Consider the following 15,556-nt stretch of genomic DNA (forward strand, 5'->3'; position numbering starts at 1 on the left):
GGTTAACGTTGTTTTTAATTGCATTATACTTGACATCAGATTGATACATTGTAGAATATCCGTGACGGAATAAACAAATCTATAAAATTAGTAAGTCTTATTATCTTCTTTTTATTCTTTACCTGACTAAATGTTGAAATAGTTTCCGACACTAAAAGGACAAATGATCTAATTTTACTTTTGAGTTGGAGTTTATCAATGGTTCGAAGCATAGTAACTATGGATAAATAGCTCAAAAACAAATACCAACGTTGCGAAATTCCCAATTTTATACAACCAAGAATAGCCTGACAAAATTACGAAATTGGGTTTCACACATTTTATTTACAAGACCGTAGACTGCATGCGATTGGTTGCTCCGAGTACTGCGTAAACTATAAAGTAAATTAACCTACATTGTTGACACGGTCTGTGATTTGTTACATCATTAAAGGTAAATGTAAACAAACATCAAAGGAATCATATTTGTTGTATACGATGAACGATCATCGGTGTTTTGTTTAACATATGCTTGTAATATGATTCAGACAATTTTGAACTTTAATTTAGGTCATAAAAATACATATTGAAAACATAATCTATCTAAAAGTGTTTATAAATATAGATATTGGAAATAAAGTGTTTTACAGTATAAAACTTATCAACATTTTTTGATTTTTTTATATTGTTTTAGTAAATACAACAAATTTGCCTCACGCTTAAAAATTATGTTAATCCAATGTCCCCGATGATGTAGCAATACATAACTATAAATAACTATCAACTATTAAAATAAAAATATTTTACGGATTTGATCGTGGTTTTCTACGTTGTAATTTTTCCCGAAGTTTCGAAGATTGCAAAACATTCATGGTCATTTTGATCGTCCGAACAGTCAAAGTTACAATATTTACCTTAAAATAATTTTATTTCAATGTCTAACATTCGCGTTAACAAAAATATCACTAAACTATCAACAAACTACGCATACGAGACGAATGAGATTTCAAATCCCGAATTACTGTACATTTAACAACTAAAACACACTATTATCACAGAATTAAACATTCACTACCAACACGAAAAGCACTGACCTTTCCAAACATGTTAAATATGTATAAATCTTAATTAAATTTCCCGGCCATAGCACCGAAAAGCCCCGACTTCTAGACTAATCCTTTTTCGTTTAGTCACCGCGTATATAGGAGTGAAAAGGATTAATAGGTAGAAGTGTAGGTATGGTTTCTACAGTCCGCCTAACTAGATTACATTAATTCTTCAGACGTAGAGGATTAGACCGAAAAAATATTTTGCAAATCTTCTTGCAGAGAGAATATTAGCTACAATGTCCACAGTATTACATATATATTGATGCTTAGTTCTTAATTGAATTAAAATAACGTTTGATTAAGTTTTAAGTTAAACTTTGTAAATATTATACTCGAATTTGCTAAGTATCAAATGAATCAAAGCTAAAGGCTATTTCGTGTAACTAGACTAGTAACAGTAGACTTATTTTAAATTATAAAGCTCTTCAATTAAAGCTCTTCAATTAAATTCATTTCGTGTACAATTATACCAGATACAAGCTTTGACCCTTCTCCGCCCGTGTTAGGGTCCATTTTTGCAGACAATTTACAAAATAAGTGCAGTAGCTACAGAATTTGTCGAATAGAGACAAATATTTTCCGCTTTATAATATAGGAATACATTACCTTGTAGGTGAGCGTAGGCGGCGTCTGCTGTCTCGCGATTCTTTCAAAGAGCGCGTCGCAGAGCCGCGGTATGATGCCGCCCTCATCCGCCCCCGGGGAGCCCATCATCGTGTACGACTTGCCGGAACCTAAAACAATTGATAAACTAAATTGTAGCTTAATTACATTATTTATTATAGTCTAATATTGTATTCGCAATTCATAATTTTATTTATATTAGGAGAGTTTATTAGTATCTTCATTACGTTATTATTATAATTAATTTCAACAGGTCAAATTAAATACAAACGTTTTTAAATTACACTAAAATAGTATGACAAATATATCGAAACGAACGCAATAAGTTTGCTAATTAAAATACGTGAATATAAATGTTTTGGTAAATCGACTTCAAACATCTTTAGCTTTGATAAATGATTACTTATTTCAGTCGGATCATAGCAAGTAACGAAAACCATTAAAACGGTTTTCGAGTTTAGACCAGTTTTTGACTATGTAGCGGCGAACGAGCACACGCGAAACTTGTTTTCCATTACCGATGCAATTTGTTCTGACGTGTGCCGGCAGCGTTTAATGCGGCATACGACGCGTACCAAAAATCTGTATTTTCACCACCTACTGGTACTTTTTGTACAGTTTTCTTCCTATTCTTAATAACAATATGTGTAACATCAAATTTTTTGTAGTTTATAATTTTTAAAAAGTATTTTTATGGCTTATTTAATATAACACAATATAAAGATAAGACTTCACCATTTTTTTTATGCTCTATGATAATAAAACAGGAAATTGAATCATACGCCCATTACAATGGTCCAATGCTTGTTTTTATGACGTTTCATTTTGTAGCAAGATGTATGTAATAAACTAATGTACCAATTTCAATTACTTTCTTATACTACTACATTAAACATGCATAAAACCTTTCATTCTCAACTTAATTACAAAATCCTTATCCGTCGCGTCAATTTTTCTCAGTCTTTTATGTGGCCAAATTATACTTGCAAATTTATTAAAACTCCAATGCGAGTGGTGCGCTTCTTGGCGACCTCATTAGCGGGTCGGTGGAAACTTTTATTCAACCCAAAACTGCATTTAGCGATAAAACGTATCCATTCTCTTTTCATACCACTTTTATGTGACTCTAGAATTCAAATAAATTCAGAAATCATAAAGAAAAGTCGGATATCCACGAAAATTTTAATATTATACTTAATCGAATATAATATGTAGACAGGAAATAATATGATATTTCTCAGGTGTGAAGCGCGATTACTGAATCAGGTAGTCTTTGAGACATGATAGGAACTGGACTGTATGAATTGCTATGATTTCCTCTTGGTACCATAAATAAATACTATTAACGGGATATAGACACTAGTATACAAAATACCTCTACTATTGAATATTGAAAACGACATACCCAAGTGTATGACCGTACTATCAATTTATGAAAATCAAATAAACCATAAAAACGGATAAAGGCCACGCAGTCGATTCATTCCGCGTCATTGTCAACATTCAATAACAGAGATTGTGTCGAATTGTCGTCAGATCGCGCGGTCACTTCCGTATTGCCTGCACGTTTCGACTGAATGTGAATTTCACAAATCCAACTTGCATTTATTTTATATAACATGTGTTCAAAATACGTAGAATGTATGTAGTTAACTTCTACATATTTGATGAAAGCAAAAATCTTAATATGCTTTTTTTGATGGAAATTGTAAACAAATCAATCTGCTATCATTATATGTATATTAGAAGTTTGCACGTAATTCTATTAAATAACGCGGACACTCTTTATACCTTTGTCTTATACATCAAACACTAGTAAATACACAACACGCAGACCCTAAACAAATACATTTTACGAGCCCAAAGTGATTCAATATTATCAACAACAATCGGCTCCGTGAGAAACTGCCGCTAAATTCTTAGCAAATCCATTTTTTTTTTATTTAGCTTGAATAGAATTCTTATTAAGATATACTTTAAACGATTCAAAGAAAATAGATATCAAAGCTGTAGTTTATAACAAGTGTCAACCAATAAAACTTCTCGTATGATTGAATTTCTCATGTAAAATACAAACACAATAAAAGTGAAATTCTCAAAACTATTGACATCAAACGATCTCGAATGTTATTCAAAAAACATTGACTGAAATGTGTTCATTAAGGTGGTAGCTCAAGGTCCATTTTCATACATTTTGTTTCGGCTTTAATCTGGGTAACTAAACAAGTATTGGCAAGTAAAGAATTTAAATTCACGTCTAGTTAGTGATTAGTTCTCGCAGTTGAAAGAAAAACGTAAAAATAATTAATAATCATGGATATTTCGGCCTTTAAAATTTAATATGACGAAATTTTAAAGGCAGAAATATCCATGATTATTAATTATTTTTACATTTTTTCTTTCAACTGCGAGAACTAATCACTAACTAGACGTGAATTTAAATTCTTTACTTGCCAATACTTGTTTAGTTACCCAGATTAAAGCCGAAACAAAATGTATGAAAATGGACCTTGAGCTACCACCTTAAAACCGAATAAATAGGAAGACGTTGTGGGCGGTATAAGTTTATTTCGATTGAACTTCATTCAAGCGTAAAAATTGTTGCCATTTTTTAAATTGTGTATTATGCCTCAGTTTACTCGTTTGCTTTAGATATGTGTACTCGTATTTAATAATTACTCTAACGGCGCAGCGTGTTTAGTCTCTAAAATTAGTGCGATTGTAGATGTGATCAAGACGAGTAATCTAAATTTGAGAGTTTTGAAATAATATTCAGTCTAATTGGAGTGTACTGAATTCCGTGACAAACTACAAATCAAAAAAAAAAATCTATAGCAAATAAACTTCGTATTCCTATCACGATATACGCGTACATTTCGCATTTCCCATAAGTCCTGAGCCAACGAAGCGTCAGGTGGCGCGCGCCGCTGTGTCGTATGAAATCACTATAAATTCCATCCGTCTCATCGGTGCCGTTGTTTCGATACGTCCGCTATATTGAATACGTACGCGACTCGCGCCACTGATTTCTATCAATGTTTGGCCTGAGGCAATTTTCTCGCGCGAAAAAATTTCGCATCGCATCGGGTGATTGTCGTTTTCTTGTTCCCTTCAAATAGCTACTGTCGTACGGATTGTGTATGTGTTGTTTTCCCTTTCGTGACGTACGAGGTCGCGTTTTATTATGTTTTATTTTTTTTGTTTCAACATATTGTATTTTTTGCCGAAATGAAAAGATGAACACCATTACTTTGCATGTTCGAGTAATATGTTACAAGATTGCTTATTAAGCTATTCAAAGCTTAATTCTAGCACAATTGTACTCTTCATTAGTAAGAAAGAGAGTTTTATTTAATTTTAAGAAAGTAACAGAGAGCTGCATTTATTGTTTGGCATGTTGAAAAGGTTATCATTAAATCCAGTCTATTTTGCCTTTATTAGTTGAACTAAATCAGAAGGTAAAATTAATAGTCTCTGCGGCTATTATTTAGTACTATTCGTATCTACGCCATTCCTGCGCCCGCCCACGACGAGAAACATGAATAATAATTAGGAAATAGTCATAAATTCTGCAAAACATCCTCGCTTAACGTACCTAAAATAGTTCGAAGGTAGGTGGTAAAATAGTCATAATTGTCTACAGTTCAACAAATATATTTGATACAAAGATTTTGAAGGTTAATAGGGCCGATATTACCTTAGCTAGATTTATAGTTTCAGTCTTTCCTGTAGCTTATACAACGTTTTTTGTACCATACAATGAAGGTCTAAGATGCGAGCAGTACACGCGTGAATAGCGACCGTACACGCTATGAAAACCTAGTCATTACGACTAACTCCCAGGAGACGTATTCCAGAATACTATAATGGGATATTTACCGTTTTGTGTAAGTATTTTAATTCTGGTTATTCCTTATCGTTGACTACACCATATACATTGATATCTTAGCTTTTCGCTATTGTAAGGCATTGGGAGTAAATATATACATTAATCTGCTTTTGGAACTACTAATTTCAAAATTATGTCAAGGAAAGTATTATTGACAGATATCTCTTTTTTTGTACTATACTATACTGGTTTAGTACCAGGATCCCTTCACCAGCATCCCTATATCACTCGTAAAACAATTTTTAGGCGTTCTATATCAGTATAACACTCATGTAATTCTAATTGAAACGCTCGTGTGACACGGCTTGACATGCGAAAGTGGACCGGCTCGTTTTCACTGCGTGCGAAACACGGGCGGCAGGAGACAAGGGACTTCCTGCGAGATTGAATAAATCTGGCGGATAACAGGCCACGCTGCAATATCTTCTGTGTATATTGCAGTACCGTGAAAATTGCGTTCGCGTGTCGGGTTTGTAATTTGTCGGATATACGTTTTATCCGGGTATGTTTGTAGGCGATTGTGGTGTTTAGGACATTTGAGAAAATTTATTTAGCGCAGATTTTTTGATCTTCGGATGAATTCAATTGAAAGTTGTTAACCATTGAAATACAACCCTTAATTATCCATTATTAAAAGATTAGAAAAATTCAACATAATCTCTGTGGTTATTGAACAGTATTCAATATCAAAATACGTTACATTTTTATGAGCCATAAACATTCTTATTTATAGTAGTATATATAACGTAGTGTGGCATAAGTAGTCACTTATTCTCCATTGAGTTTGATATCTTACCCAATAATTCATTGAGGTAAAACAACAAATAAGTACAGTTGTTTAGAACTGTATTGGAAACTTTTCAAGACTTATTTGCTGACACTTCTCCGTAACACTATTTAATATGAACCCGTGGCAATTATAACTTTGCGATATTTCATTCTTCACATTTGTCTTAAGAACTTTAAATAAGTTTGGATATAAGGAGAGTCTTTGCAAACAATTTATTATGTTATTGTATAATTTAAATTAATTTATCCAAAGGCATCCCTCATCGAACGATATTAAATTAGGACTGAAATGTTCCGTGAAATTACTTTCTTGTAGCATCATTAACACTTGTATACAGTTTAATACTACTAGTAAACCTTAGAGAATTTAAGTTTAGAAAACAAAATATAACCAAAAATAGATTAAAATACTATGCCATCACAAAACTATAGAAATATGGCAACATATGGTATACGAATAAAATAAAGCCAAACACGGGACGCGTTCAAAACACCATCAGTTGGCAATAACTCCGCGCGATACCGCGACGTCGCATCGTACGAGCACGCACATGCGGTCGCGCGGACCAATCCGCTTGAAAACATATGTATGTCATCTATCAAACGGTTCCCATGGCGTGCGTGTATCTGTTTTCACTTTTTCGGACACTGCACAATCGAATTTATAGCTCGCAATCCGATATTTCTGTTCAAACCGTGAAAAACGGTTTGTTTATGTACTTTTCGTGGAAATTGGATTGCGTGACGATTGTATAAAATGTACGTTATGTCTATTTCTGTATCTGTATTTATGTTATGATACTAGTATTTTGATTTATATTGATAATAGTTATGTGTAGAAGGAGTCTACATAATATAAATAACATTGTGTAAAAATACCATAAATAATTAGCTTCTGGATAGGTCCAAAATTAATGTTGCTTCATTATTGCTATGCAATTCATAAAATAATTTAGCTTTAAGGTTACTAAGGTTAACTAGTATAAAAACTACTTCTATTAATCACTCGTTTCACTGTGTGTCTTTCTTAAAATCCAATAAATCCATGAATTTCGACGACAGATTAAAGAGACCTAGCATCTGAATCGCCTGTAGCGGTGCAGCTTTGAATGAGGATGATCAGCGCTGGCGGTTGGCACCGGTCCAGCGTAGCAAAAGACGCGTCATCCCCTCGTCACGGGAGCCATTCATCAGCCGTGAAGGCAGTTTGCGGTGTGCGGAAAATCTTGCTAATTGTTTCTTGGCATAGTTTTTGTGACGTTTTCTTTTGATTGAATACTTTTATATTAAATAGAATAGTTATCACACGATATCCCCTAACTTCTCAAGCTTCTGATTAATTTAAACACAAAATAATTATCCAGTAAATGTTAAGAAACACTGCTTAAAAGTATGATGAAATTAAGCACAAAGTCGAGCCAAAGACAATCAAGTCAATTACCAAAATCGATACAACGCACAGTCACAATAACATAACAGCGTACCGAGAGCAATATGTCGAAACTTTAGCCAAATTTAATCAAACATGCAACGTACAGGTACGTTGAAGTAACAGAGAAACTTAGATACGTTAGCAACAAACTAGACAGACTACTCAAGTCGCCGATGTTAATGACGTTTGAAAATCTAGACCTCGTCGAGCGCCGCCCTGTACGTACACAGACGACTCCGCGCGAGCTTTCAATAATTAATGAAAATAAATATCGAACGGTTAAAACTACGATCTCGATGTTGATACTGAACATGGAAAACCGTTCAACGCTTCAATTAACAACGTAAATGTGTTTTATAGGAACGCGCGAAATCTAGTTTCGTGAGAAGTACCTACGCAGACGAGCAAGTTATTAAATATGCGCGATATATTAGATACTGTATAAAGCTATATAATATATTATGCTATTCATTTATATAATTGAAAAGTGGTGCAGAACTCAATTATTGTATTTTCAAGACAAATTATAATATACATCACAAAAATGCTAACACAAAAACTTCAAGAAAATACCCAGAGCAAGTTTCAATCAAAGTCTGAAACTAAAATTATTTTCAATCTTAAGTTGGACTGCACATTCATCAATTTCCCAGCCCTCTTTCCCTTTATGGAGATAAACGATTTATACAAAAGTTTTCTATTATTAACTTTAGATAACAGATATTTAACAATAAACAGTTTTGAAAAGTTGTAATGGTGACAGTATGTAACTTTGCCAGTCTCGCTTTAATCGTACAAATTTGCATACGATTATTAATTATTAAATAGGCATTTTTATCGTGCAATTATTTATAATTCGCACCGTAAATACGGCGAGCGTCGCTTTTTACAATTTCTTAATCTATCACAGTTGTGGCACATATGAGGTCGTTAGAGCTCGTCCTCGCGACAGCGTATTTGTAAGTCCACGTACAAATTACGCCAGAACTGTATCGATTCGTATATCCGAGTTCTTATACAAGTCTAGTATTCATTCAACCACATATTTTTTTATTTCTTTGAATGACGAGATGAGCTTGCTTTCGCCTGGTGGTAAGCGATACGACCGTCCATCAGTGGCAAAGGGTCCATATAAATTATAAACTGATTCCTGCCGGCTTCCCTTTTGTAATATATGTAAGCAAACTATTAAAATAAATTATATTATTTATAAATAAATAATTAATATTTATAGCATTGTGGGCTACAATCTAATTAGTATTAATAATTCATGTCGGGTTCCGTGCCGCTGCCGCCCATAAACAGTAGAAACACCATCCAACACAAACTATATACATCGCTATAAAAATATATAAGCGCCACAAATAAGCTTAATATGTAACAACCATTAGCGTCTTCGGCGTGCTCTGCCATCTGCGAACGGAATCTTTCCATCCGAATTGACCTCAAAACGGTCGGAATGCGGTATAACGACGCCGCCAATTTCGCTTCAATACAAATAATGTGGCGGAAGGAATTGTTCTTTGAGCGATCAATTTAGCGTTTTTAGTATACGGTTTGTTTTATTAAACGTTATTACAGTTAGTCGCGACATTCTAAATTAAATATTGCTTTATTTGATCCAAATTGTAGAAACTTAATCCAATATATGTTTATTTGAGAAAAGCATTTAAAAAAAAACTTACACTAAACTTTTAAAAATGTACATAATTTTGAAACATATTACATATCTTTATAGGCCAAAATAATATAACAACAACAAAACTATGCACCCATTACTTAACCGAGGTAAGCCCGAGTCATTAGTTCTATTCAAATAGCACGTTTAGTTGGTCGCATCCGTCGGGCCCACGGAGCGCGGGCGGCGCGGCTGACACCTGCGGTTGTGGGTCACCCGGACGCGGCGCCTCCTCACGCTCCACGCCTCTTTGTTACACTGAACACCCCGCCATTTGTTTTGTAAATGTACATTTTAACCATGGAATTACTAATGAGTGACAGAATTAAATTATAACGAAATACATAAAACATTTATATTTTCAGTATTTTACAGTTTCGTAGATACTTTCAATTAATTTCCCAAAGTTTATTAATATGTAATATTAACTATATTTAACTTAAGAATAACAATAACTATTCGCTATTAAAACATTCAATTAAAAAAAAACAAAACAGTAGAGCTTCTGTATCGTAGACCTACGTGCCTACGGCGTAGCCCCCACGTAGCTCATGCCTACGCAAGTCTACAATCGCGTAGCTTTTGGCAACTACTGAAAAATGGCTGGCCTACGTACCTATATTACAAAACTTCTAGAACAAATTATTGCAAATGAGAATTTATATGTAGAGTTTAGCTATAATCTGAGCTTGAAGCGAACTTGCTCGAATAACTTTCGGTTAGCTACGACACGAAGTCTACTAAATTAACAATGCCGAATAGTACGTTGCAAGTAGAGTGGGTTGAATTAATTTAGATTAACATGTTCAGGACGTGTGAGTGTTCTAAACGATAAAGCAATTAAATTATTTTCTACAGTCGCAGGTTTTGTTATAATCAGTCCATTCCAATATTTCTATTCCTGATTATGTTTTCTTTATAATATTATGCTTGTCTATGCCTCGCGTGGGTGTTTATGGCCTTTACGCGCTGGCAACACCGATGACAGGAAGGACGGACGGGTGCCATATTGGACTTGACTTCGAGACCACCGAACGTAACCATCATTATAGTTTTGTATTTTGTATTTACCTTAAATATACAGTCCTCTACACTAATAACTGGTTTCACATCTCAACAAATGGTCCTTCACAAACAAAAGAACAAAACGCAGATCAAGAAACAAGAATCAATTTCAAGATTGGGTAGACACGTGTCGGTGAGCTCGTTCCTATTATTTCCCTTCCCAATTTGCAAATCCCCTGCCCATTTCATAATTCACAATGGCTAATTCAGACAAATTACAACAACTAATAAAATTAAGGTCTACTTTAAAAGCAAAACTAACAATTTTCGAAAAGCACGTGCTTATGCTTACGCCATGCCCTAGCCTATCAGACCTGCAACTAATCGAACTAGAACGCAGATTTAATAATTTCGAACAAATTTATTCAAATTTTGACACCTTACAGTGCGATATAGAAATACTTAGCGAGTCCCCGAGGAAGCGTACGACGAACGAGAGCAGTTCGAGTCGCGGTACTACGCGCTGCTCGCTCAAGCCCGTCAACTTCTCTCCGTGGCTAGCCCTCAGGAGAAGTCTGCACAAAGCGTCCAACAACAAGGAATCAGGTAGGAATTTTGTGCGCTTACCCAAAATCGACCTTCCACACTTTGACGGGAGCTATCATTGCTGGTTAGAGTTCAAAAACACATATATTTCTCTCATACACAATGATATAAGTATAAACGACATAGATAAATTCCACTACTTGCGTTCTGCAGTCAAAGGCACAGCATCAGAAATTCTTAAAAATATTGATTTTACCATGGAAAACTATATAATTGCCTGGGAGTTACTTTGTGAAAGATTTGACAATAACCGACTATTAATTAATGACCACATACAAGCATTGTATCAAGCAGAATCTATTCAAAAGGAGTCCAGTAGCTGTTTAAGACATTTAATTGATCTCACAAACAAAAATATAAGAGCATTAACTTCACTAAAGGCTACTAATAATTGGGACCTTTTTGTAATTTATATGATGTCTACTAAGTTAGATATTACCACTAGTAAATTGTGGGAAGAACATCAAAATACTTTATCACATATGCCTACATTGTCTGAATTTTGCTCATTTCTTAACGGCAGGGCAATAGTTTTGGAAACAATAGGAAATAAGCATGTTAAGGCCAAGTCAGAACCTACTAAACAAAAAAGTTTTATTATTGCTTCAAATAATAATGACAATTCACATCATCAAAAGCATGTACCTAAATGTCCTTTGTGTAAGCATGATCATTTTTTATTCAGCTGTGAAACATTCAGAAAGCTTACCGTTGAGTGTCGCATTGAAAAAAGCTAAAAGAGCACAAGGTGTGCTTAAATTGCTTAAAGCCTGGGCACATGAGCAAACACTGCAGCTTATCTCATTGCAAATATTGCAAATTTAAACATAATACCTTATTGCATTTGAATAATCCAAACGCACCCGCTGCAACTGACCCTATGCCTACTACTGCTAACAATGTTGCTTTGTCCACCAATGCTATGCATGTTTCTGCTCCCCACATTTTACTTTCCACAGCCATGGTGAGGGTGGCAGACAGCAAGGGCGACAAGCATGACGCACGGTTGCTGCTCGACAATGGCAGCACTGCTAATTTCATCACAGACGACTTGTGCACCAAGCTGGGTTTGTCAAGACGCAGTTCCGACTGCACAGTGACAGGTATTAACAATCAAATCTCTAATAGTACACAATCTTGCAATCTCATACTCGAATCTCGTTATGGTGACTATAGAGTTGATTTACATTGCCTTATTCTACCTGAAATCACAAAAAGCTTACCGTCTACATTTATTAACATTAAGCAAATAGCCCTTCCTTCGGGTATTCAACTTGCTGATCAATTATTTTATAAACCAGCAGCTATTGACATATTAGTGGGCGCTGAAATATTCTGGAATGTATTAGGTTCCTCTTCAATTGATTTAGGCAAAAATCAACCCAAGCTTTATGAGACTAAATTGGGTTGGATAGTGTCTGGTTATGTTGCTAGGCCTATTTCTTCAACCACTTTTAAATGCAATTTTTCTTATATAGAACTGAGTCATGATCTTACTAAGTTCTGGGAAATTGATAGTGTGTCAACAAAGCACTCTCTATCCACAGAAGAACGCTTGTGTGAACAAAGTTTTAACTCTAACACTTATCGTGATGATGATGGTCGTTTTGTAGTAACAATGCCTCTTAAAAATGATCCTAAAGTTTTAGGTGACTCATATGAAATGGCCAAATACAGATTTTTGTCGTTAGAGCGTCGCTTTCAACGTGATCCTGTTTTTAAAAATATGTACATGGAATTCATGCAGGAATATGAGCGCTTAGGACATATGACAGAAAACCATAAGTCAAATCCATCAGAAAAAGCAGGAATCAATTATTATTTACCACATCATGGTGTATTACGTGAATCAAGCACAACAACCAAACTTAGGACTGTCTTTGATGCCTCAGCAGTCACAACCACTGGTGTTTCACTAAATGACATACAAATGGTTGGTCCGGTGATTCAGAATGATTTGCATTCTATTCTTACTAGATTTAGACAGCACAAATTCGTTATTGCAGCAGATATAGAGAAAATGTATCGAGCTATTAATATCATACCTAGCCAACGATCACTTCAACAAATTATTTTTCGATATGACAAGTCACAACCTTTAAAAACTTACACCCTTAATACAGTGACATATGGAACCGCCTCGGCACCTTATTTAGCTACAAAATGTCTTGTGAGTCTAGCATCTGCAGTTTGTGATGATCAATTTTCAAGTCAAGTTAAGCGGTCAATTGAATGTGATTTTTATGTTGATGATTTGCTCAGTGGAGGCAGCACTCTTACTGAGACAATTGAATTAAGCAAGAGAATTATCAATGTTTTGGCCTCTGCCAAATTTAAGTTGCATAAATGGAAATCAAATAGTCATGAAATACTTAAAGAAATTGATAATTTAAAAATAACCACTCAAGTTCAGCCTGAATCCATTGTCGACCTGTCAAACAACAGTAACATGAGTTGTAAGACTTTAGGTTTAAACTGGCTCGCTCACCAAGACATGTTGTCATATTCCATAGGGATAGAAAACCATGAAAAGATAACTAAAAGGCACATTTTGTCCATCATTAGTCAAATATTTGATCCTTTAGGGTTAGTAGGGCCTTGCATTGTCCAATCCAAAATGGTCATGCAAAAGCTATGGGCTGATGGAAATAAATGTGACTGGGATGATGAAGTGTTAGATGAAGTTAAAAAATCTTTGGTTGTCTTTTGTTGACACCTTACCTTACCTCAACCAATTGAGAATACCACGTTGGGTTCTCATTGATGACTATATATCTGTTGAATTACACACATTTACTGATGCCTCAGAGCGTGCATATGGAGCATGCGTATATGTTAGGTCTCTCAAGCAAGACCAGACTGTGAAAACACAACTTCTTATTTCAAAAAACAAAGTAGCACCCCTCAAGCCTACAACAATCCCTCGGCTTGAACTTTGTGGAGCCTTGCTCGGTGCAAGACTATGCAAAAAAGTCACTCAATCACTCGCACTACCCATAACTAAATGCAGATTTTGGAGTGATTCAACCATTGTGTTAGGTTGGTTATCAATGCCCACTAACAAGCTTAAACCATTTGTGCGTAATCGATGTCATGAGATTCAAGAATGTACTATTGGAAATTTGTGGAGTTATGTGCCGTCTAAAGACAACCCAGCTGATTTAGTTTCTCGTGGGTTGTCTGCCAACCTCATCAAAGATTGTGACCTGTGGTGGTCGGGTCCATCTTTCCTAGCAAATGATGAATCAGGATGGCCTAGCATGCCAAGCAAATGCAAAGATAGTAAATTGCCAGATATTGTGTCTCATTTTTCCAGCACCACTACAGAAAATTCAGAATGGCACTCCCTCTTATTAAAACATTCCAATTTTATAAAATTACAAAAAATAGTAGCCTACATTTTTAGGTTCATTAAAAATTGTCGAAACAAAACAGACAAACTATCTGGCCCCATCACAGTAACAGAGCTTCATAAGTCTTTAACCTTTATTTTACATAATGCACAACTTGAAATGTTCCCTGAAGAATATCATATTCTGTATTTAAAAAAGCCATTGCCAGCCAAAAATCGCCTTTTATCATTATCACCATTTTTAGACCCTGAGGGTTTAATAAGAGTGGGGGGAAGGCTTGATAACTCCCCATACAGTTATGACACTAAGCATCCTATTTTATTATGTAGCAAGCATCATATTACAAAAATAATATTTCATTTAAAACACAAAGAATTATGTCATGCAGGACCCCAATTATTATTAGCCCATATACGCCAAGCATACTGGCCTCTCGGGGGAAAAAACTTGTCAAAATTGGTAGTTAAAGGGTGTATTAAATGTTTTCGGTTTAAAGCACAGCAAGTTCAGCCCATCATGGGACAACTGCCTACAACCAGAACACAATTAGATTTTCCATTTCTCAATTGTGGAGTAGTTTATGCTGGTCCTGTAATGATAGCTGACCGTAAGGGCCGAGGTTGTAGGCTCACAAAGTCCTACCTTTGCATCTTTGTTTGCTTTGCCATTAAAGCTGTTCACATTGAGCTTGTTACAGACCTCTCAAAAGAAGGATACCTGGCAGCACTTGAGCGGTTTATTTCACGCCGCGGCAAACCCCAGACCATTACTTCAGATAATGGCACCAACTTTGTTGGTTGTCACAATGAATTAAACAAAATCATATCAGAGTCCAGTTTGTCCTCAGATCTCGCCTTAAAAGGCATCTCGTTTAAATTTTCGCCTGTTTACAGCCCTAATTTTAATGGTGTAGCGAAAGCCGCCGTTCGATCAACCAAACATCATCTCCGTCGCATATTGCAGTTGACTCACCTTACCTATGAGGAACTAAACACATGTCTGGTTCAAATTGAAGCTATTCTGAATTCACGTCCCCTTACACCTATGTCCACTGACACACAAGACCTAACTCCTTTAACTCCTGCTCATTTC

At 35.3% G+C, this 15,556-nt stretch overlaps 1 protein-coding gene across 2 annotated transcripts in view; it reads right to left on the reverse strand.

The window, feature by feature from the left end:
• Positions 1-15,556, reverse strand: part of LOC115441463 (kinesin-like protein KIF13B) — a 185,759-nt gene that overhangs the window by 58,920 nt on the left and 111,283 nt on the right. For both annotated transcript variants that reach the window (XM_030166263.2, XM_030166259.2), the window contains exon 4: positions 1,695-1,822. In XM_030166263.2, coding sequence (XP_030022123.1) covers positions 1,695-1,822 — 128 coding nt within the window. The remainder of the gene's footprint in view (positions 1-1,694; positions 1,823-15,556) is intronic.

This window comes from Manduca sexta, chromosome 25 (assembly GCF_014839805.1).
Source record: "Manduca sexta isolate Smith_Timp_Sample1 chromosome 25, JHU_Msex_v1.0, whole genome shotgun sequence".
NCBI classification, from domain to species: domain Eukaryota; kingdom Metazoa; phylum Arthropoda; class Insecta; order Lepidoptera; family Sphingidae; genus Manduca; species Manduca sexta.